We start from the raw sequence: 23,422 nt of genomic DNA on the forward strand, positions 1-23,422 counted from the left end.
TATTAGTAAATCTCGCAAATGCCCGATCTTATTTCTCAGGCGTGTCGACTAGTATATTGTCCGTTGTATTCAGTCCTGGGGATATTATGGATACTTACGTAGGTTGCGTGGTGCAATGTCGATAACCTCGTCTTTGGTCCAGAGACCAGGGTCGGTATCGACCAGGGAAAGAGAGAAGGTTACGGACCCTTTGTAGTCCTTCCGGTCCGACTGAGTCGGTTCGTTGTATTCTCTTCTGTCGATACTAAGGAGACTAAATGGAACTGGCAACCCCTGAACTTGTCAAGAGTAAGATATGTGGACGCAGGCTGGTGTAGCTTGCCCTCTGTCACCCCTGTCCACCGCCTTGGCAATGGCCAGGGCCATCGTATCCGATTCCTCATCGGCTGCTCGGTAATAGTCGTCGGGGAGCGGTGAGAAGGACAGGTGATGCGCCTCCTTGTCCGGGGCGCCGCTGCGCTTCATCTCAGCCACAAGCTGGGTAAACCGAACGTGGTAGTCCTGAAGCACCCTTGGGAGGTGTCTCAGATCCACAGACATGATTCGCATTGGTGGGATCTCATCCCCAATCAAAGCAGTTGAGTCTGATACATCCACGGGATCCCCCATGTCCCTTCGCAGACACACCATCCTCACGATCACGGGGAGGGCCCAGTAGGCCGCCCGGGGTACTGGATCAAGGTGATCTTCTTTCGAGCGGGAGACCACCTCTACGGAAAAACAGCACATACCTGTTAGCAAGGATCCATAAAGGACTAGTTGGAGTCACCTGCCTATCTGCGAGTCCCATCCTGCAGTAGCGCCCGGAACACGCAAGGAATATTTGGAACCCCGATCTCAAGTAGGGAATGCAAGGGATCAACTTCGAGGACAGCTGCCGAGATGTCTGTCGACTCCGGCGCCTAGTATGCGTCTGGTTTCTTTGCGCACTTGTTCCAATAGCAGGGGGAAGGCACGTGGAATCAATTCATCAAAGGCATATTTAGCCTAGGTTTAAACAAGCGAGAGTCTTGTGAGCAAATCAGGTATCTTGATTGTTAGGCGCTCGGCCAGAAAGTTGTATGCAAATTTGGCGGACTTCAGGTGTCTGTTCTTATCAGATGTAAGCAATTCGAATTCCGTTGACTGACGCCCGAAAACGCACAACTTCATGCCTCGCGTGTAGGCTGTCTTAGAGCGTGGCAGGAAATTTGCATACTTAGAAGATTGGTATGCTCTGAGGACGAATACGACCAAATGAGAGGCATAAATATAACAGATTGCGTATATGCAAGAATATATCTAAGATGACACGAAGTGACGGCGGATGGTTGAGAAGATAGAAGTGGGCGTTGGGGGTATTTATCCCTGATGGAGGCCAGTGAATAACCCATCTTCAAAGAATCTTTCAATTCATTGAGCAAGAATAGTTGTCTTTTGCCTATCATCAAAATTTATTCACAGACTTATTGAGTCAATGTCTAAGACTCCCTATGGACATTGTCTATAATCATTCACTCAGCCGACCCCTCAGTAATCATCTCTCTCCTCCACCTCCTTCAAGGTCTGTTCCTTCGTCAGACGTGGGTTGCGGATACAGAGCGAGAAGGCGATCAGGGGCACAGTCAGACAGATACCCGTGATACACAGCAATCTCTGCGCATGCTTGTAGGCCAAAACCACAGCGTCCCGGTCCGGCGTGCCGATGGGGTTTAATGTGGCGAAGCCGAAGGGATTACCATAGACTTCTGCGGCCAGTGTCGCGTTGCCAAGCCGATTCTCCAGCTCGCCGGGCAGGACCTGAGTCCAGATGGCGCCGGAGATGGTGTTTCCGAGGGCGCTGCCGACGTTGTACGTGGCGAGGTAGATGCCGGTGATGACCGCAAGATCTGTGGTGGTTAGCTTTGCGAAAGTTCCCGGGGACGCCAGACTTACGCTTATGCTTGGAGGCGGCTTGAATACTGGCCTGAGCTGGGTAAGGGAATAGACCACCGGCTGGACAGGTCAGTGGACAGTTTCTTACATGAATGGGAGCTCACTTACCAAAACCAAGCAGGATCTGACCACCGATGATCCCTGCATGATTAGAGCCGTCTGCGCCTCCCCGGAATCGGATGAGGATACCAAAGGCTGCCATGAAGATCAAGGTACCCGCGACAATGAACGGCTTGAGGCGTCTCACATACACGACCATGGCTCCGAGAGCAGTTCCCGTTAGCACAGAGACGAAGCTACGCATGTCAGTTAGGCCCAATACTGGCTGAAAGGAGGACAGACCTGTAGAGCGAGGTAATGCGCGTGGCGCTCATTGTACTCTCGTCGAAGCTCACAATGAGAACGGTGTAGAGGTAATCGCCTTGCAGGGTCCATGCTAGTCTATGTTAGCAACGGCTTGCGATGTTCCTTGGTGTGTATATACCTGTATTGAGCATGACAGCAATTCCTAACGCACCCCAAACCGCTCGATCTTTCAAGAACTGGACCTAGTCAGTCGATTCCGTACATCAGGTAGGAGAGACTCTACCTTGAAAGGGACCATCGGGTGTGGACACCACCGCTCCCACATTATGAAGGCTGGAACGCAGAGTACTCCAATGACAAGAGGGGCAATGACTTTGGCTGTCTTCCACTGCGTCACGGCACCTCCGGCAATCGTGAACGGAACGAGGATCAGAGCCAGGAGGGCAATCAAGAGCAGAATGCCAACCACATCCAAGTACCAGAACAGGTCGATAAAAAATCGACCAACTCCCTGGTCCAAGAGGGAGAACCTATAGGCCAGGGGGTTGGCTCGGCGAGCCTTGAAGTGGCCCACGAAGAGGACAGCGAGCAATGGAATGGTGCAGACGGGGTAGATGATGGCGAACATTCCGATACCCCATTTCCACGACGTGACTCCCAGGACGGCGGAGGTGACGTTACCGCTGATCCAGGTATTAATCTGTCATTGTGAGCTTTTCCCCACTGAAACGGGGACGGATATCGTACAATGAACGGCAATGCAGGAATATACGAGAAGAGCAGTCGAGACCGCGTGGATGTCACGTCGGCGACCAGAACCTCCACCAACAGGATAATTGAAGTATATCCGATCTTGATTTCCCGGTCAGCGGCAGTTTCATCGCTAGTTATCAAGGCGAAATACCTGGTAAAGCACGGCACCGATACAGAACTCGTACAAGCGGTCGGAAGCTGCCTCGACGATCGTGCCTACAGTATAAAAAACAATCGACAGCAGGACGAGCTCCACTCTCCCAAAGACATCTGCAATTTTAGCCGCGGTAGGCTGTTCCAATTAGCGTGGGAAGACAGGAAGATCAAGGCAGAAGGGCTGGTATACCTGAGCAGCAGCAGCAATTACCGAACGTAGAACATTGACCGTCGCCAGCAGACTGTGTGACCCATATTCGGCAGTCGCCAGAGGCTAGGAACGTTAGATGACATGTATACACCCTTGAAAGACGCATCCGTAAGACAAAATACCTGATAAGTATACCGAATTGTTCCATCCAGACCATAGACATAGGCGATAAGGAAGACACCGAAGAAGAAAATGATGCGGTGGACCAGATTGAACTGCGATGAGATCACCTCGATCCGCCTCACACCGGGACTACCGATGCCTCCAAATCGTTCAATGGGGAGGTCAGGCTGGACACGCGACTCAACGGCATCGGGGGCATTTTTCTCAGGGGAGTCGTGCATCGCCATGTTCACTTGCAGATCGTCACCGGTATAGGGGCACGAGAAATCGAAAAAAGAATTGGTCAGGCGGGTCAAGGCCTGCCTTAAGAACCCTGGTGCCACGAAGAGGGCCGCCTATTAGAGTTTGGCGAGCTCTGGTGCCAATGTCTTGGCGACTTTTAGTCGGCAGTACTCATCTTATCTGATGAGAAAATTGTGGAAGGAAGGAAATTGAAGCCGACAGACGTCAAGAAATGGACAAAGTTGGAGGTTTCAAGAGGAGACACGTTGGTGGTGGATGATGGATGGTCGTTGTGAGGCCGTCCGCATGCGGAAAGACCTGTCCACCATGATTGTTGTCTCGATCATATCCAGCAACAAAACGTTGCATCGGTTCGATCAGATAACCCAAAAAGACTCGGAAAATCCCTCTATCGGTGGTGGGGTTATCAATCAGATAAGCGGATCAGAAACTAAAACTAAAACTGAAATTTTTTCTGGTGGAATGACCGAATCGCTGCTCACGCTGGGGTGCGCCAAGTACTTAGTCCCGGCCCAAGGGCATCCAGCCCATCACACAGTCACACCGAGGTCAGGCCACCAATTCAGACGGGTGGGATGCTGGAAAGGGAAAAAGCAAAACTAATCATTTGACCTTGTTGTACACTTGGGTATCTCGTATTATACATGTCTGGTGCCACAAACTGCCAAAACAAAAAATAAGTACCTCAATAAAGTCAACACCAATGTCATGTGGAGACATTCTCCTTGGATCACGCTCCATTGCCAAGATCGCACATTAACTGACAAAGACTCTGGACCAATGGGGGACATTATCCTGGTGAGTGTCGCGTCGCAGGTCGCACTTGAACTGCCTCCATGATCTGACTGGGATCGGCGATGACAGCAGCACCATGGAGAGTCTGCAAAGCTGGACAGTCGCACCCCAGCTAGATGGACTTTTGCAGGTTGGTCGTTTCCTCGCCGTCTAGATCGACCGCTGGTCAGGGACATCAGACTACGGGTCCGATAGCGGACTGCCGACGACCGCTCGAGAGTCCTTGACTCTCGATACAACACGGTAGGACCAAAACGCGAGACTGCCGTGGCAGACTCCCAAAGCAAAGAACCCGGTCAAAGGTCCCAGAGGCGACTCTAGTTAATAATGCTGATCCACTCGAGCACGCTCTGGTACACCTGTCAGGCTTCGTTCTTGTCCTCCTTGCCGGCGAACAGCTGCAGTGCTTCTAGCGACATGTGGAGGAATATGGAAATGAGTCCAAAGACCAAAACAATCACGGGTTTGAGGGTGCTAACCGTCTCGAAACAAAGCAGCATGCGCGGATGTTGCAGTGCTTGCGACAACTCTTGATGTCTTGGAGTGATCAGCAAGGAACTCTTTCTCGGCTTAGGTCTTGTCGAATCCGACTTCGTCCTTGCGGACCACCACGTCTACCTTGGGCGCGGTCCGCTGCTCCAGCCAACGTGATCCCCGTCTTGATGAAAGCATCGAGGAAGCTGCGCTGAATCTCGACCTCTGCCTTGTAGTAGAATGGAAGATCCTGTCGACCAGTGATGAATCGCAAGTACTTGAGCTCGCTGCTTGCCTGTATGTAGCCCTCCACATAACTCCGCAGGTGCAGAGGATACCACAGATGTCGGGACGTATGTATTTCCTTGGACGAGTAGTAGATATCATCGCGGAAGTGATTCTCAGGGTCCGTAGATCGACTAGTCTTCTCGGTTGGCCATCAGCTCCTCATTCGGGAGGTCGCCTTCACTGGTACGTGAGCTCCAAAGCGTGACAGAGTCCACAGAACCATAGTTGCTCGAGCGAAGCCGCTTTGAGTATCAAATATTGGGCCGGCCATTCACATATCTCCAAATGCCAACAGTGTCCCTTTACGGCTGGAGATAGATGTAACCAAGTTCGAGGCGGTCGAAACAGAAATGTTTCGTGCTCAGCATCAGCCAGGTGAAGCAAGGGCCAAGGCTAAAGACTTGACAGCTTCGCGAACGCTCACTCGACGGCAAGGCTTTTTGACTTATTATTTCAGTGAAGCAGCTCGCAAACATGTGGCGACACTGACTCGCTCTCATTGCCCTATTTGGTGGCCAGCGACGCTGACAGCCATAATCTGAGAAAAGTCTTCTTGTACACCGCGCCGGTCTCCATGAAGGTCTCCTGGTTGCTGTGCTGGCGTCAGGTTCTGGCAGTCCCGCTGAGCTGCAGACCTCTAGCGAAGTCGTTGATATTGATCCCTACCATGCCACCCTCACTCTCGGGGAACGGAGAGGTGGTCTAGGGTGACATGGTCATCGCCGCAGACGCTGTAGGTTCTGTTGCGTAATGCATCGGCGCCAGCAACATTGCCCCTACGGCTCGTGTAGGAATGCATTACAACTCTTGATGTTGCGCCCGGCGGCACTGGACGATCCCGATTGAGGACCTAGCGACGGCGTACGTTATCTTCCCAATATCTGTTACGATTGCAAGGGAGAGGTGGGGACCGAGTATCCGGTCTTCAACCCGCATGCAGCAGAATCCAAGGCAGTCCCATCAAGGTGACGCGAGTGGCAAGACAACCAAAGCTTCCTTCCTGATTGATGCGGTGGGCTGGGAATCTCTGCGAAGCCTGCGGTATATCATTCCGCGCTAAAGTCCGAGAGGATGAGCATGTCCCAGATGTATCATCATCAATGCGCCTGGAGCAGCACTTGTCGAAAGAGAAGTTTGACAGGGCTGTCTCTCATGGCTGTGAGCGCGCCGTCCCGAAATGCCACATATGTACCAGTTCGCTCATTACGGTTCAAGAATAGCATGTAGCATCCCGGAGCAATTTTATAATGGCTGGTAAGTCATGTTCATAGAAGCCGCCAGTACTTCTGCTCAGCTCTTAAATATTCAAAAGCCCCTATCTACCGCCATACGAGTCGTGAGCGTGTACATTATTGGCCCGGCTCATATTGAAGGCCACTATGATCTGGGATTCGGATCCCACCAATCGTCTCGGCGTCAAACGCCCTAGAATCTAGCTGCAGTGATGTCTCCTGTTAGCCTGGTAAAATACACGACCTGTCTCCAAAAGTACTCTATTGGAAACTGCTCCCCGCATGTTTGGGGCAGATTCCCATAGCTCACGAAGCATCCACCGTGGTTCTCAGGTGGGGTCAGGCAACGCAACGAAGCTAATGTCACAGGGAGCGACAGACTTGACGTTCCAATGTATGCCAAGGACGATCAATAATATCAGCGACTACTGTGAGGTCAATAGCCAGATAACGGACGCCTATATAATTGTTCTGTCGACATTTCATCGCTGATGACATTGACAGGTTGCATCGGTTCCTGATATTCTGGTGTTTAGTCGTTGCTCGACTACCGTGGCTTTAGATGAAATCACGAAAAATCGCGAGATGGATGCCCCTGGCATTCGGCCGATGATGTCAGAAACGGCTGTCCTCGTGGCATCAGGCCAGGATAAAATCAGGCGTTGCACCATCTGGAAAGGCAGGTGTCGACCGTGTGAGGCTTTAACCTGCGGTCGCATCAGAGGCGCACGGCACAAATATCCGCCGCAATCATCCCATTGCGATTGATGAAAAAAGAGCTTGATATAAGCGTTGCATATAGATACAGGGGTAGTCTATCCCAGATTCAAAGCTCAATGGCCATCAATGAGGCCCTAGTCGGCGTCGCAGGGACGGTGCCAACCGCCCTTGCAGGTAGTACATTGATTTAATAACAGACGTGATTATATATCAACACCCTGGCTGAAGAGGGATGAATAATCCGAATAGAATCCGGGTGACTTGGGTAGAAGGAGAAAGAAAAAGGAAGAGAGGAAGGGAAGAGGTGATGATGACACAGGATGGCTGCCTGTCAAGAGGGCCTGATAGATAATACGGAATACCTAATCGGGCGGGCTGCCGGGAATTGACCTCCGCCATCAGCTGCACATCACCAGAAGCGCAACGCTTTTGTTTCTCTCCCACCACCCTCATATCCCTCATCAAATCATTCATTGCCTTTCTCTCCTGCTTGCGAGCTACCTTGGTAGTCAGCTCCTGTAACCGTCCTCCTGCCTTTCGTCTTCCTTCGTCTCTCCACCTTTTCCCCTTTCTTGCCCTCCTTCATCTTCTTTGTGCCGCCCCTCTCATCATCCTCCGTTTGTCCCTGTATGAACACCTTGTTTAGAACTCTTTTTGATCACTCTCTTCCGCTACACTACCTGTCATTCTCGCCTTGTACATTGCTAGAGACGACCTGAAGAACTAAGCCATATCATTATCTGGCTGGACTCGCGATCAAGCTAAGAAGCTTTCCCCGCACCGCACGCCTTCCAACACAATGTGAGTCGGTCGGGCTGAATCTGAACCCCGGCGGGCCGCCTTGCATCATCTGTTGCTGATAATTCTCTTCTGCTCTCAGGCGCATCACTGTCAGCGTTATTCGACCGGACCAGGCCGACTCTGACATCATCTCCCTCGAAGTCGGCGGGGATATGACGGTCGAGCTTCTCAAGGCTATCGTTGAGAGCGAAACATCCATACCCACAAATAATCAGCGTCTTGTATATAACAACCAACTACTTGGAAATGATGCGCAGACTTTGGAGCAGATTGGTATTGGGGAAGGCGACATGCTAGGCGTTCACGTTACAATGCGGAGCCCTCAGGCACCTGCTCGCAGCATCGGAGGCGGCCCCAGTGCAGCGGCTCAGCAGAACCTTCAGCGGCGGCAACCGATGACCCCCGACCCCGAGACAATCCGGCTACATATCCTGGGTGACCCTCGCGTGCGAGAGGCTGTCCGACGGCAGAACCCCGAGCTGGCAGACGCTGCGAACGACGCGCAGCGGTTCCGTGACGTCCTGATGGCGCAACAACGCCGGGAGGCTCAAATGGAAGCAGAAAAGGAGGCGCGCATCGCCATGCTGAATGCGGACCCTTTCAATCCGGAGAACCAGAGGGAGATTGAGGAGATCATTCGGCAGAATGCAGTGACCGAAAATCTACACACTGCCATGGAGCATCATCCCGAATGTAAGTGGCAGTTGATCTGAGGCTTGCTATCAGAGACTAACGAGAGCGCAGCATTTGGTCGCGTGACCATGCTGTACATTCCTGTTGAGGTCAACGGCCACAAGGTAAATGCCTTTGTCGATTCCGGCGCACAAGTCACCATCATGTCTCCCGAATGTGCGACCGCGTGCAACATAATGCGACTGGTGGACCGACGGTATGGGGGGATTGCAAAGGGTGTGGGAACGGCGACCATTCTGGGTCGGGTACACTCCGCGCAGATCAAGATTGGGAGCATGTTTTTGCCCTGCTCCTTCACAGTGATGGAAGGGAAGCACATCGATCTACTCCTTGGGTTGGATATGTTGAAGCGACATCAAGCGTGCATTGACCTGAAGAAGGGGGCCCTGGTCATCCAAGACGAAGCCGTGCCGTTCCTCGGTGAGGCCGATATCCCCAAGGAGCTGCAGGAAGGCTTTGAGGACGAACCTATCGTCAAGGGTGCTGATGGTGCCGAGGTCGGCGCTCGAACCGGTGCGGTCACACACCAGGCCAGCGGATCCGGCATATCAGCGGCTGCTCCGTCATCGTCGACGCCTAGGATCAACATCCGCCCGGCGCCGTCGTCCCGTTGGCCGCAGGACTCGATTGCGAAAATCACTGAGCTCGGATTCACTCGGGAGGAGGCCGTCCGAGCATTGGATGCAGCCAATGGGGACCTTGATGGAGCGATTGGTTTTTTGATTTAACATGTGATATCACCCGCAGGCCACTTTGGAACACGACATACTTGCATCTATACCGGGATCATCCGACTAGACCGTTATCTTGAGCAATCGCAAAAACGGAGCTTCCTCGTCCAGGCCGGCCTTGGTCGTCTAGACCTCTGCAACTACTTTAGAGAGGTCTATGCCTTGCTTGCCTGTGGCGCATACCTTGGTAGTGTTCTAGACTTCGACAATCGATCGATGAGATGTCCTGTCATGTTGTGGCAGCTTGTAAGATAAGAGGTCAGGAATGTTGCTGCAGTGAATACACACATCTTATGCCGCGAACCATCTCGCCTGTCATGCTGTGACGCATTTTGTAGAATAATTGACGCATTGTCTATTAATCATTTCGCAAGGCGAGCTAGAAAGCTATGTAAGCAACGCATATATTTTCAGCGAGCTCAAAAACAACAGCATCAAAAATTCCAACCGGCTTCACAGGGTATCAGACGGTAACAATTCATAAACAACCAACCCGCTATGCAGCACGCCATCCACCAAAAACCTACGCCAGCTTCCTCTTCCCCACCAACTTCCCCTGAGCCTAACCACCATATCCAGCGCCATAAACGCCCCTAGACACACGTCAGCGCGCCCCCATCGCAATCAAACCTCATACACAGAGTAAGACATCCATACCTAACGCAACATAAGGCCCATAAAGCATCGTAATACTCCTCTTCTGCGCCACGGTACGATCCTCCCAGCTCCACACCTGCACCAGACACGCCAAACTCGTCACGAACGCCTGCACGCCGAACGCAAGCAGATGCACCGGGACCATAGCGTTATCGCGGATCAAAGCGGGAATAGCCCAGATGCTCAGCGGGGCGTGGTAGAAGAGCTCCATTGCGATGAACGCGGTGAACCAGGGGGGAGGGGGCTCGGCGAAGAACTTGTCGTTGTAGGAGGAGACGTAGAAGGCGCGCATTTGGTGCGCGAGGTTTGTTTGGAGGGCGGTCGGAAGGAGGGGGACGGCATCGACCACTGATTGCATGAGCTTTCTTTCTATGTTTATTAAGGGAGGGTTGCGATGAGTGTGGCTTCACGTACGGAAGATGGTTGGGATGTGGATGATGAAGAAGATGAGATAGACGAGGTCGCGTTTCCGGCTCCAGATGGAGGCAGAGGCTGGTGGGGATGGCATGGTGATTTCTATTCTATCGCTTCACTAGGATATGGATTTCGTGAAGCAGTGAGCGACAGATTGATAGATGGAGCTCTACGGTAAGTCGCGTCTACGGAGCGTCGGGGGAGGAACGCAGGACAGACACGGAACCACGCGCGGTCAGGTGACCGGCTCAGAAAAAGCAAGCTACCTTACCGACCGGCTGTTCATGAGTCCCAAAGTACTGGAATGGAATATTCTAGAGAGATTCTATTGATATGGATAACAGCTAAGGAGATAATTGCTTTTTCGACTACGCGCTCTCAGACTCCAAAGTAAACACTAAGGCAGAAGTTAAGCTTAGCTACGCGGATCGGGGGTACTATGGTACGGATACACACTACACTACACAGTCGGGTAGACTAATAGTATGCGGACATGCTCCGTCACCCATGGTTCGAGCATGAGATCGCTGTTTTTTGCTTTTTCTGCTTTCGGTCTCTATATCAACGTCTGCCTTTCTTTTCTGCCTTAACAAATATGGTCGTCAGACTCCCATCAGCGATCTGCTGCGATCAGCACTTGTCTGATGATCTTTTCACCCTGGCCGTTTGACCGAGCAAACGAGGGCCTTCACCGCAAGTCTGAGACTTAGCATTTGTCATCGACGGAGAAGAGGCAACTTCCAAGTCGTCGTCTCCTTTTGTCGGAACTGGACTGACGATGGACGGCATGTGGTGACGGTCGTCGCGGCAGACCTTGTCCTCTTCCACTACTGCTAATTCGCTCTCTTCAGCCATTGCGCAAATGATACGTACAGTCTCCTTTCCTGTCACTCTCTGTGGGTATGCATTGAAGGATCAAGCATATGATCGAGGCAATTTCCTCGACGTGTTTACTTTACTAGTCTCCTAATCTAGTCCATGTTTCCATATTTTACGATTTAGACAGGCCGATCCTGGTCGAAATATTCATCGCGCATTTGGCTATCTGCGCAGAACCAAAGTTACAGACATTGCAGGTTAGGTTAGCACGCCGTTAGCGTCAGCCCACGCCCTTCTGGCTTTAATCTATCGCACACACTAGCCGGCTAGTCCGTCGCCAGGGGACCTTGAAGTTGAAACGTGAGACGGTGTTTGTCCCCCCGGATGTATGTTTGGGGCGAAACCTTGGGCGTCGGGATTCGATAATCCACAGTCCACACAACTTTCTTTGCCTACAATTGGATAGAGAATGCAATATACGAAGACACGCGACATGGTAGTAATTTACGGAAATAAACGAATCCTTCTCGTGGAAATTGGGCCACACCGGCCCGGCTGGCGTCACAATTGCCATTCATTGACCATATCCGGATATCGTTTCGTAAGAGCAAATATGCCAAAGAGACAACGAAGTATTATCCAGGGGTTAGGCTGGAGGTTAGAAGGTCGAAGCTGGGGCCTTGTCGTCGACTCGTCACGCCATGTGCGATCCTTGGGACTTAGGACTCGATCTATTCGATCTCATTCATACATCACCGACGTAGAATGAATTCAGGCAAGCCGGCAGAAGTACGAAGTACGGAGCACAAATGAGTGAATTACCTTGCCGGTCTTGTTGGCAATCGGGTGCGGATATTCTGATGCAGACTGCAGACTGCATGATGCTTCATGCTTTTGCTACAGGCTACTCTACGGATAGGAACATTATCATCATCGCTCGTATCTTTGTTGTCTATCTTTGAGGACGGAATTTCAACTAGACTCGTAAAGCGTTGTAGCCAATGTCCGACACGATGCCATGTGGGGAACCATGATAAACCACAGGCGTTGAACCGCGTTCCCGAAAAGGAACAGAAGGGCGTTAAGTCTTGGCTTGGAACAAGCGTAGGTGGGACTACTTCATAGGCAGATTCGATTAATTGGAATATTCCACGCTGTCATGTTCTGATGCATCAAGTCCATAGGTAACCGTTGTTATGTTACCAAGGCAAAAAGCTCCGTTACGCCGCCCGTTCAAACTGGGAGTACGACGCTGGAGAACTAGCCCCGAAAGCGAGTGTTCCGTCCAGTTCCAAGTTCTGGTTCCCATGGTCTGGATCTCTGAATGGAGATGGTGGTCGGGGAAGATGGGATAGCTTCCCAATCCTGGTCTCCTTCGTCTCTAGTCTGAGACCGAGACTGAGACGGGGAGCAACGACAGGGCCCGAGGAACATGCATGCCTTAGGCAGTTAGGTTAGGTTAGGCTTAGGCCACGGCAATTCAGCCCAATACCATGCCACAAAATCAACCAAATCAGCCAATTCGCGTAGTTCAGCCGAATATTTAGCGATCAGCATGAGTTTATCCAGGGGTTCTCTGTGTTCCAAAGAAGATTGATAGATACTCCACAATAATCATGTAAGCCAGTCCGCTGCATCACATTGCGACATCTTGCCTTATCAGCAGCAGCAATAAAAACCCACCACTCACGATCCACAGTCAAATTGCCGTAGAAAAGCCCTAGTCTGCGGGACTAGATCACGGTAGTAGACTAGCAGGACGAACAGCAGCCAGGGTTACTCATACTCACCACTAGACTCCGGAGTACTATTGAGTATCTACTGCGCGATATCCTCGGTCATCCGTAGTCGACCCCTAGCCTAGGTTCTACCAAGTGATGCAAGGAGTATGCAAGATAGTAGAGCTTTGCTACCAAGCTGCTGCAGCTACTACTACTACCAGAGTCAACAGCTCCGTTCCTTGGTTGGTTTCGTCGTCCGTACTCCGTATGCTGCGACATGCTCCACTCGGTTTCTAACTGCCTTATCACTGATGGGATCTCTGCGTTATGAGCAGATTAAGCGGTGAAACGGTAGAAGCGAATAGTCTACCCCGTAGAGTAGTACAGCTATCTACAGAGTACAGACTACAAATTGAGACAAAGGCAGAGCCCAATTCCCCGGAACACGGCGGGAGGAGGGAATGGTTACTGTAGATGGTTAGGAGGAACCTACCGTAGAAAATACCCGTTAGTATTCCACGATACTTAGACTAGCTCCTGGGGGCTTGGGTTTAGGGCCGAGGAGCTAGTTTCCTTCTATTACAGAGTATTTAATAAGATAATATCAATTAGTATTATAATATCCTTGTCAGAACATGATTCTAACATAATAATACAGAGCCAAAGAACCAATCGGCATCGCAATCAGTCACATCTGCGCAAGATGGCGCAAAGCTATGGGATAAATCTCAACGGGCCCCGGTAATAATGAAGATGAGAATGTCAGTAAGGATAGAACTTGAAGCCAGATGGACCCTTCCCAGGACTCTTGACCGCTTTTTTCTTTCCTTCTTTCTTCTGTCTTCTGGTCTGAACTTTGAATTTACAACTCGTGAAGTATGAAGTTCTTTGGGCTTACCATGCCGCTGCCCCTCCGTAGAGCAACTCTCCCCCTTTATGGCGATTATCCTGCATCTCCCCACTCATAAAGACTGAGAGTAACTGCATGAACATGCAACCTCATCAATTATATTATTATCGGCTTTCTTTTGAATTCAATTAATCTAACCACAAGTCCCCGGCCCGGAGATGAAAGGGAAATAATGAGTTTCCTAGTCTATCTAGTCTAGTCGCGGCCCTTTTTGTGACGCACGCCATTGCAACGAGATCATTGGCGCCATGGAGACGATGTCATCCACTTGGCTAAAACATTGGAATTAGATTATTTCGATTTACCTTTGATGTCCTGCTCGGCTTGCTTTATGTATGCAAGTAGTATGTCAGTATGTGCGTCCGTACTATGTCTTTATCGCCAGATGACGACTTGGTGGAGGCGAACGCTATTTACTGACTCCGTATCATACTTGAGACTTGATTAAGATTATTATTTTACAGCTTGATATTTTATGTTTTTTTTGTTTTATCTATCATCGGCAGAGTTCTCTATTTATTCCATTGCCGTCCTCGCCTTGACATCTAGACTTTTCTTTTCTTTTTCCTCTGCAGCATCAGATTTCGCCTTTTGAGTATATACCTGAGAAGCCTCACAAGGTCTTCTCCACCACCACGAGGAACAAGATTCTCCCTGCGTGTCCTCTTCATCTTGGCTTCTGTTTCATTTCATGAATAAAAGTTTCGCTTGAGCTCTCGAATCCTTTTTCGACATTGCCCTATCTAGACTTTTTCTCTCCATCATCTCAAGCATCTCTCCCATTCCGTTAATCATGCCTGCTTCAGCCCCCGTCACACCACCCAGCAAACCACAAGCTGTCAATCCTCACGAGGATGAGATCCCCATCAGCTACGACATCAACATCCCCTATGTCGATGTCACCAAGGAATCCACTTCACGCACCAGATACCCCGAGTACCTCCCCACATGGGACAAAGTCTGGTTTGATCCTCTGCCCCCTTCAAATACGACGATCCGGCGCTGCGCGTAAAGGACAAGAGCAAGCGCAACCTGCTCACCCCGGTGTCAAAGTCTCGCACATCCAACCCCAGATCGGGAGTGTCGTGGAAGGCGTGCAGCTGAGCCAGCTCTCCGACGCCGCCAAGGATGAACTGGCTCTGCTAGTCTCGGAGCGCAAGGTCGTCGCCTTCCCCGCGCAGGATCTCATTGACGCCGGCCCGGAAAAGCTGGAGCAGTTCATGCGCCATTTCGGGAAACCAAACTACCAGCCTGTCTCCGGGACGGTGCGCAATCACCCCGGATTCCATATCATCCACCGCGACGGCAACCGCCAGGAAATCGCGCGCTTCCTCGAGCAGCGCACCACCACCACCCTCTGGCATCAGGACGTGAGCTATGAAATCCAGCCCCCAGGCTACGTCATGCTGGGCCTGCTCGAGGGCCCTGAAGTAGGCGGCGACACCGTCTTTGCAGCCACAGACCTGGCATACAAGTAGGCCCTCCCCCTCCTCCCCTTCTTAACTCAAAAAACTGACCGCAGCAGACGCCTCTCCCCAACATTCACCTCCTTCCTCGACGGCCTACGAGCCGTCCACTCCTCCGCCAAAATGATCAACCACACCAGACTCACCGGCGGGCTCGTCCGGAAAGACCCAGTGGATACCGTCCACCCGCTCGTGCGCGTCCACCCCGTCACCGGTGAGAAATGCCTCTTCATCAACGGCGAGTTCATCACCCGCATCCAGGGCCTCAAGGAGCCCGAGCAGCGCTACCTCATCGACTTCCTCATGCAGCACATCATGACCGGCCATGACTTCCAGGCCCGCGTGCGCTGGCAGCCAAAGACGATCGTCATTTTTGATAATCGCTGCACTATTCGTAAGCCTCCCCCTTCCATCCCTACCGTTGCGTTTAGCGTCAAGCGTTGGGTTGCTGACAAATCACAGACTCCGCGATAGTCGACTACCTCGATGACGACTACGGCGCGAAACTCAGACATATCTTCCGGCTGTGTGCGCTGGGCGAAAAGCCAATCCCTGTTTATGATCAGTTCGAATAAGCGACAGACGCCTACTCTTGCTAATCGCGTTCGCAAAATAAAATTGCAGGGGTTTAGTCCATTTCCTTGTTTCGGGTTCTTGTTCCTTTCCCGGTTATACAGATACAGATACAGATACCTCGGTTCGGCTTGTGGATTCGATTCGGTTCTTATAGACGGTGTGCGTGTCAGTTCTTGGTCGGGGTTCTTAGACTTGGTCTTTTTTTGTTTCATTTTCATTCTCATTCAGGCCTGTGATTTAGATAGACTTGTTTGATTTGCTGGTTTGTTGGTCTGTTTGGCGTTGCTTTAGCGTGTGATGTTTGCGAGTGCCTTACTTTATTTACCCTGTCGGTAGATAATCCTAATGAACCATGATATGACTTCGATTGAACTGTCTAAGAGTTCTAAAAAGATACCTAGTATAGTCTTCCACAGCTCTTCAATTCGTTCAAAAAGATGCATTGACAATGGCAAAACTATGACCTGCCTTTTTCATACCAACAGCCTTAAATGCCGTCTCGCAGCGAAACTACTGAAAGAAAAAATAACGCCATATGCTCACAGTAACTCAAAAGAACATGCAGAAAACAGCTACCATGTCGCAATTGTACACTAGCATAAATTCCATCGACTCGTTACCGCAGAATTTCTGCAATCCGCGTGCGCAGCTCATGCGCAGCTTGCATCTGCTCGGGTGCAATCCCGCCCTGTTGCAACAGGAGAAGCGTCTCCGAGACACGCTCCGCAACTGCGTCGCTTCCGAACACGATCCCTCCCAGCCGGACTGTCTCGTGGTACCACACCTCGATCAGGTACAGCAAATCCCTGGCAATGTATTTGCGGTTCGATCCGTGGAATGGCGCCTCGTCAGTGTAATACATCGCTTCGAGCACGGCGTAGATGGTTTCGTGTGCAACGCCCAGATCCAGGAACAGATCAACAATCCACGTCGGCGGGCCGACATCACGCTGGTGCTCGAGCGCATACCGTTCAAGCATCGGTAGGAGGTCCTTGATCGGGAAGACGGTCTCGGACATGCGCAAACGGCTGCCGAGACTGCGCACCTTCTCAATCACAGCTTCGTATGGTTGAGGCTCCCCCTTTGCGAGTGTCTCATCATGCAGGTCTTGGAACAAGTGTTGCCATGTCGACCTGATATCCGCTGAATTGCGATAGTCCGCGAGGTAGAAGATCTGAAGGCAGATGTCGTAATAGCTAGCGGGATCGGCGTACTGGTTGAACAGCTGTAACACAAATTAGTATGCCCTTACGAATGCATGATTAGAACTGGAACGTACAGTACTGATGTCCATGATGGGGCCGTCCACCTCTTTCAGAACCTCCGTTCGGCGCTCGGGTGCGATGCGCGTGTCATCCTTCAGCCGCTGCAACAGATCGTCCTGGATGTTGGCAATATCGATGAGATTCGAAATGTCCTGCACGAGGCGCTGCCGGGACTGCCGGCCCACATCTGGAGTGAAAATTGAGGCGTTCGCCCGGGCGCGGCCCAGGTATTCGATCCTGCGAGCAAGAGGCAAAGCAAAGGCACTCTGCGCAAGGTGGTACTGAACGTTGGCGGCTTCGTAGAATCGCTGCGACTGGGCAAAATATCTCCAGAGCAGGTCCGCATGAGCGATGTCATCGGCTGACTTGCGCTCGAGGTATGTGACCACAAACGGAGAATTGTTCTGCAACAAACGATCGCTCCACCCCTGCTCGAGGTACCAGTCATACAAACTCGTCAAGAACACCTCGTCGGTCGAATCTGAAATTACGCCATAGGCCTCGTTCTTGCGTTTGGCAATGATTGTGAGTTGCCCATCAACCACACCCGGATCACGCGCTGCAAGATTGTCAACGGCGATGATGACCTTGAATATCAAATCATAGCATTGCTTTCTGAAGTAAAAGTAATCGCGTCGAGAATCCTGCGGGCGCGGATTAGCATGCTGCCTATCAAACAATGTCACAAGTGGATCCCTACATCTTCAGGGCGGCCGTCCACAATCCACGACAGTGCCATGTTAGCCTTGTCGGAACGAGCCGCGACGTTGAGAGCCAGCTGGATCGCGCCTGAAAATTGTCAGTTTTCACCATCCATGGTTGAGGTATCAAGACATACCTGCAAAGAACTGATTGGAGATGTAGCTCTCGACGGCCGAGACCAGGTAATCCATGGGAAGGCTGTCAGACACTTGCTGGAACAGATGGAGACTCTCATTCAGCAGATTCCGACCGACTTCCGAGTTGGCCCCTGCTTCGGTCGCCCTCTTCAACAACTCTTGAGCCTTGAAAATGACCACGTCCTCGGCACTGCAGAAGCTCCCGCATCGTCGTCTGAGTGCATCAGCCACGGTCTCAACGTTGGAGCCCTTGGCAATGTTTCTATTCACAATCCCCTTCACCAGTTCTTTTGCGATGTCATGGCCCTTGCTGGTGCTGAAAAGCTCCTCGAATGTGAGCTTGAGGAAGCGCTGCTTCGACTCGTCGGGCAGAGTTGCAACAATCTCATCAACACGCTCGTCGAACAGCACCAGGACGAATGAAATACCTTCAATGGTGTGTGAAACCAATTGAACCAACGAATGCAGCGCTCTGTGTTCGGCTTGTAGCGCCGTTTCTTCCTGCTTCGTCGACACGCGCGCCAAGGCTTCAGGACCGCTCAATCCCTCAATGAAACTCTTATTCGTCTTGAAGAAATTTTGCAGGGCAGACAGGTCACGCTGTACACTCTGCAGCTTCGTTGTCGCCACAGATGCCGAGATCGTCTGTGCACCATTCGGGCCGCTGCCGACCTTTGCGATTTCCTTCTTCCATATCGACCGAAGTAGCCTTGACATGTAGAGAGCGATTCCTGCATGCCTGGGCGATAGGATAACCGTGTCGATGGCTGGTGTGGAGCTGTCTGCGACCGCGTTTTCATTCACCGTCGGCCGGCCTCCATACTCGATGAACACTTTACGCGCGAACTCCAAAACATCAGGGTCATTGATCTGAGTTAGTCGTGAATCCGTTGAGACCTCGACTCCTTGTCCGCACGCGACTGCAAGCGCTGTCGCAAGAGTCTCGCTCCGGCCATACGTGCGGATGAAGTTCTTGATCTCGCCCTCGAGCCCCTCATCACCGCCACTACCACCACCCCGAACCAATGCAGCAAACATGTCAACGAGTCGCCGCCGGCGAATCACATGAATACCAGTGTTGGTCAGAATCGCAATCTCAGCCGCGGCGCTGTCAAACTGAACGGCAAGCTCGTTGCCAAATCCTCCCGGGGTCGAGGCAGCCGCGCTAGGCGCGGAGCAGAGGCCAACGTCCTCCGCCCTGCTACCTAAAGAGAGCCAGATGCCAGTCTCGCCTGCCTTTCCAGGAATGACATTCTCTTGAGAGCGAGCCACTCGGCCAGAGTCGGGAGAAGAAATGAAAAGTGTGTCGGTCTTTTGCGTGGGATCCTTGCACGTGAAGCAGAAGAAATACCCTGGCGGGTATCGCACGGTGAATCTGGTGGGATTGAGAGAATGAATGGGAACCCTAGATGCTCCGGAGGTCTGGAACCGGGGCTGACCCAGCTCCACTGGGGTAGAAGGAGGGTTGTCGAAAGGCGGAGTCTTCACATGATGCGCCTGCATGCTTGTCGGCGCATTCGTACCATGTGGAGCTGGCGACCAGCTATAAGACGCAGTCGCACTGAGATAGATACGGTAGCCGGTTGCGGTTGTGGCCATTAGATGGTATCTCGAGGCCTCGGCAGCTGGGATAGGGCTAATGGACACAATTGGAACTTTCGGGTTGAGGGTTTCGTTGGACGGAATGATGTGCCCAATGTTCGCGTAGATGTCCATGGCTGGTTTGGTAATAGCCAAAGCCAAGGTACCATCAGGTTTCATGTGGAAAACTCTAATGGTTGAAGATGACGACAAAGTATAGAGCAGTCTCCTTGTGTCGTCAATCTCCATCTGTTCCACCGTCTCAGTGGTCTTCTGAGTGAAACTCAGACTGGGCGTGAAAGCCGCGATGCGCGAACTGGTATGGTTGACTTTGGCGCACCTGCCTTGGAACCACCGTTCCTCCTGTTGATATGTGAGCTCATAGACATCGTTGTCGGTAGAGCCGCCGAAGAAGATACGACCGGTCGCATCCGACGAAGCGATCACATGGATATCCAAGCCACGAATAGCCACCGACATGCCGGTCTGATACAAGCTGACTTGTCGCGCACCCCCCGGCGTTGTTTCACAACCCATTCCCAGCAAAATGACCTCGGCAGTTGTTGATATAACAAGAAGGTGGGTAATTGAAGGCAGGAACACTCCGGCGCGAGGCTTCGCCAGCTTGACGGCATTGATACTATTGGGCTGGTCTTCAAACCCGACCAGTTGCGGATTCGGATGCGTATAGTCCCAGATGTAGAGCGCGTTGTCAATAGCAACCCAGGCGTGATTCAACTCGGCGAAGAGACCCATGCTGGTCGAAACCTGTGCTCGATTATACTGATCAAAGATCTGATCTGGAATATTATACATCTTCACTTTCTGAAAGGGCGCCCATGACGGTGAGGTGGGGATGTCGTAATCGGAAGAAAATCCTTCTGCGAAGGGACTGTCAGCCAGACCGAAAGAAGAACCAAGGCGATCAACATTTCCTTACGAGACAGGTAGCTATCCAGGTCGGGATACCGAGATTCCTGAACGAGCGTGTCGTTTACTGTGCCTGCAGCACGCTCCTCGATGCTCAGCGTTTGGCTCTGGGACTTCGATGCTGCCGGAGGAAGCTTCGGAAGAGAAGCTGGCGAAGCTCTCTCTGCCGGGGCAGGAGCTGGCTTGGGAGAGATGAGCGACATGTTCGATACATTCTTAGGTGCGGGAGTCTGGAAGAAAGCTCCAGGAAGATGTTTCTGAGGAGTTAGAGTCGGAAGATTGGGGTATGACATGGTTCTGTGCTGTCGCCGTCAACGGCTTAGGGAGAATATGTCGCGCTCCCCGGCGTGGTGGTACTTCGTTCGGCGAGGTAACGGTGAGGGAAGAACGATTTTAGAGGAAAAGAGAGGGCTGGAGACCAAGCATAAGCAAGTAACTAGGCGCCGTAGCAGATCAGGATTAGCATCAAAGAGTGTTGGTTCTCGTAAAACTATTACTATTATCGTATTGAGAGCCAATTGGGACAATGACAAAAAGCAGGTAACTGGCAGAATGGGAACTTCACAGCAGACAAGAAACAAAATTGTGCACGGACCAGACAAGATCAACAGCCCCAAGCAGCTTTCCGCCTTTTCTGTGTTCCCCGACAATGATTTCATTCCAAGTCCTCAATAAACATTGTTAGGCTCCACCCATGAAATTTGGGTTTATTCTAATTTTCTCAGCTCTTGTTTCTGATCAATCCAATCAATTGCTTGCGCTCCAGAAAAGAAAATGTTCAGAACTTTGAGGTCGACCAGTCGGCTGAACCTGAGTCCAGTGCGATGGAACTCGACCGCCAGTCCGGCTTCGCCGCCCTTAATGGCCAAAATTAGATCTGATCTCAAGGTTGCCATGAGGGCGAAGGATACGACCAGGTGATTCTCATACTACATTCGAAGATCTAAGTCCAACGTTAACTGAATTACGTCCAGATTGAACGTCCTTCGCGCGCTGATCTCGGAAACAAATAACGCCGCAAAGACCTCGTCGCCGATTCAGACAGACTTGCAATTGCTGTCGCTCATCCGAAAGCGTGCGGCTGCTGCCAAAGAGGCAGCAAAGCAATTCGCAGAGGCAGATCGGCCCGATTTGAAGGAGAAGGAAGATGCACAGGTCACGATCCTAGAGGAGTATGCCGGCAAAGTGGAGACGATGAGCCTGGAAGACATCAAGGCGATTGTGTCGCAGGAAGTCTCGAAGTTGAAGGAAGGCGGCAAGAAGGTCGAGGTCGGCGCTCTACTCAAGTCTCTCTTTGCTCCTGGCGGTGCCCTGGACCGCAAGCCTGCAGAGAGAGCCGAGGTTGCGAAGATCGCCAAAGAGGCCGTCGCTTCCGCTTGAGAAGAAATGATGTATCATGGAACCCCTTGTATTATGATGTAAAGTAGATCTTAGCCTTTCCTCTCTCTCTGTTCTCTTATCCGGCACCCAGGGACTGCCTTGAGGCGCGGAACAGTGAAAGAATTACTAATGACAGGTTGATTCCAGTCTCTGAGACGAAGACCTCCAACGCCAAGTGACGTGCAAGGATCTCCGTTGCAGTATATGATGATTTGTGTACGTCAAGATCTCGAACACCAATGTTCCCAAAATGCCAATGCATAATGCACCTGAAAGAGCCATTGCAGTCTAGAAAATCAAGAATAGATCAAAGCAATTCCGCCCATAGCAGTCATCAGAATACCAAACCATAGCCATCTGTCCGGGTCGCCGATGTGATCGCTCCGAATCAGAGTGTCCATGCCCACAGGAGACCCTATATCTCGGGCAATATGGCGCTTACTCTTACCCGTCTCCGAGCTGACCGGGTTCAAGGTCGTCGTGGGTAACATCTGAGGAGGTTTAAAAATAAGATACATTGGAGGCATTGGGGTCTCGTCGAATGCCTTGAGATCCAAACGTTTGACATGGTGGTATGAGTCTATGGAGACTGTGAATGACTACAACCCACAGTTAGCAACGGTATCAAGGGATGCAACAGGTCCTCAGCGTACACTAAAAGCCTCGGTCTGGTTGTATCTTGTGTACATGCCCACGTCCTTTGAGCATGGATCTGATACCAACTGGCGGCCATCGACCGCGATTGGGGTCATCTTGATGGATCCATCTGGCATCACAGCATATTTGCCATGCTGCCACAGCATGATACCTTTAGGACAGGAAGGCGTTGTGGCTGATGAATATAAGTCATGTCAGAAAACAGCCTCAGACGAGGAAGCGTGGGGAGCAACTGACGGTTGGCAACAGCCCGGTAGTACGCCTGTTCATAGTATCCATCAGCAGTAAATGAATATGAAATGCCAGTAAGACTTGGTTCGAGCAGTTTGTCGTCGATAGGATCATAGAAATCCTGCAAGGTACAGCGAGACGTTAGAGATTGCTGCAGACCACTCGGGAAGATCAGCGACTGTGCGCCTGCAGAGAGCCTACCGGGCCTGTCACAACACTGCGAGACTTAGTTGTCCAAGTTCCAACCAGATCAGCAACACTCCTGGCCCTGACCACGGCGACGAGGAAGCTGAGCAGCAAGTATCCGACATTCATCTTTCAGCGTATCCAAGCGAGAGCCTAGCAGCGTTAGGTAGCGCGAGGTGTAGAAAGATGATGAACAACCCGTGAAGGGACGCCATGTTGAGCGACAACCTGCCCTTCATTGCAGTGAAGGAGGTAAACCATGGCTGGTATGTAGAATTACCTGGCCCTGTCGATCCAGCCATGCGGATACTCCACATAACAATGTGCCAAGACGTGGTGACCTTCGTTCG

At 51.5% G+C, this 23,422-nt stretch overlaps 9 protein-coding genes across 9 annotated transcripts; 3 read left to right on the forward strand and 6 right to left on the reverse strand.

The window, feature by feature from the left end:
• Positions 1-136: 136 nt before the first annotated feature.
• Positions 137-939, reverse strand: P174DRAFT_267857 (uncharacterized protein). Its single transcript, XM_024821510.1, has one exon. It carries the CDS (start codon positions 727-729, stop codon positions 283-285), a length of 447 nt encoding a protein of 148 aa, XP_024679213.1. The 5' UTR covers positions 730-939; the 3' UTR covers positions 137-282.
• Positions 940-1,509: 570 nt separating this feature from the next.
• sit1 (putative siderochrome-iron transporter Sit1) lies at positions 1,510-3,690 on the reverse strand (the record flags this gene model as incomplete). The annotated part of the gene is made up of 10 exons (XM_024825128.1): positions 1,510-1,868; positions 1,915-1,974; positions 2,023-2,210; positions 2,257-2,350; positions 2,399-2,456; positions 2,504-2,920; positions 2,968-3,072; positions 3,125-3,265; positions 3,320-3,403; positions 3,463-3,690. 10 exons carry the CDS (start codon positions 3,688-3,690, stop codon positions 1,510-1,512), a joined length of 1,734 nt encoding a protein of 577 aa, XP_024679214.1.
• A 1,173-nt stretch (positions 3,691-4,863) lies between these two features.
• On the reverse strand, positions 4,864-5,534 carry P174DRAFT_423490 (uncharacterized protein; the record flags this gene model as incomplete). The annotated part of the gene is made up of 3 exons (XM_024825129.1): positions 4,864-5,030; positions 5,093-5,402; positions 5,451-5,534. 3 exons carry the CDS (start codon positions 5,532-5,534, stop codon positions 4,864-4,866), a joined length of 561 nt encoding a protein of 186 aa, XP_024679215.1.
• A 79-nt stretch (positions 5,535-5,613) lies between these two features.
• On the forward strand, positions 5,614-6,267 carry P174DRAFT_462805 (uncharacterized protein; the record flags this gene model as incomplete). The annotated part of the gene is made up of 4 exons (XM_024830180.1): positions 5,614-5,739; positions 5,807-5,960; positions 5,992-5,996; positions 6,118-6,267. The coding sequence occupies 4 exons, from the start codon at positions 5,614-5,616 to the stop codon at positions 6,265-6,267; spliced, it is 435 nt and encodes a 144-aa protein (XP_024679216.1).
• Positions 6,268-9,931: 3,664 nt separating this feature from the next.
• Positions 9,932-10,605, reverse strand: P174DRAFT_514657 (EXPERA domain-containing protein; the record flags this gene model as incomplete). The annotated part of the gene is made up of 2 exons (XM_024832100.1): positions 9,932-10,445; positions 10,512-10,605. The coding sequence occupies 2 exons, from the start codon at positions 10,603-10,605 to the stop codon at positions 10,072-10,074; spliced, it is 468 nt and encodes a 155-aa protein (XP_024679217.1). The 3' UTR covers positions 9,932-10,071.
• Positions 10,606-14,754: 4,149 nt separating this feature from the next.
• Positions 14,755-16,355, forward strand: P174DRAFT_506273 (TauD/TfdA dioxygenase family protein; the record flags this gene model as incomplete). Its single annotated transcript, XM_024831302.1, has 4 exons — positions 14,755-14,919; positions 14,984-15,435; positions 15,487-15,821; positions 15,890-16,355. 4 exons carry the CDS (start codon positions 14,755-14,757, stop codon positions 16,000-16,002), a joined length of 1,065 nt encoding a protein of 354 aa, XP_024679218.1. The 3' UTR covers positions 16,003-16,355.
• A 59-nt stretch (positions 16,356-16,414) lies between these two features.
• Positions 16,415-21,147, reverse strand: P174DRAFT_411530 (putative non-repetitive nucleoporin). The gene is made up of 5 exons (XM_024824275.1): positions 20,629-21,147; positions 18,107-20,569; positions 17,969-18,057; positions 17,283-17,912; positions 16,415-17,228 (listed from the first exon to the last, which is right to left on the reverse strand). The coding sequence occupies exons 1-5, from the start codon at positions 20,909-20,911 to the stop codon at positions 16,620-16,622; spliced, it is 4,074 nt and encodes a 1,357-aa protein (XP_024679219.1). The 5' UTR covers positions 20,912-21,147; the 3' UTR covers positions 16,415-16,619.
• A 135-nt stretch (positions 21,148-21,282) lies between these two features.
• On the forward strand, positions 21,283-22,489 carry P174DRAFT_453563 (uncharacterized protein). The gene is made up of 2 exons (XM_024829167.1): positions 21,283-21,535; positions 21,593-22,489. The coding sequence occupies exons 1-2, from the start codon at positions 21,393-21,395 to the stop codon at positions 21,996-21,998; spliced, it is 549 nt and encodes a 182-aa protein (XP_024679220.1). The 5' UTR covers positions 21,283-21,392; the 3' UTR covers positions 21,999-22,489.
• P174DRAFT_444388 (uncharacterized protein) lies at positions 22,050-23,359 on the reverse strand. Its single transcript, XM_024828075.1, has 4 exons — positions 23,088-23,359; positions 22,893-23,007; positions 22,652-22,830; positions 22,050-22,597 (listed from the first exon to the last, which is right to left on the reverse strand). Exons 1-4 carry the CDS (start codon positions 23,199-23,201, stop codon positions 22,295-22,297), a joined length of 711 nt encoding a protein of 236 aa, XP_024679221.1. The 5' UTR covers positions 23,202-23,359; the 3' UTR covers positions 22,050-22,294.
• Between the last annotated feature and the right edge of the window lie 63 nt (positions 23,360-23,422).

Source organism: Aspergillus novofumigatus (assembly GCF_002847465.1).
Source record: "Aspergillus novofumigatus IBT 16806 chromosome Unknown P174scaffold_7, whole genome shotgun sequence".
NCBI classification, from domain to species: Eukaryota; Fungi; Ascomycota; class Eurotiomycetes; order Eurotiales; family Aspergillaceae; genus Aspergillus; species Aspergillus novofumigatus.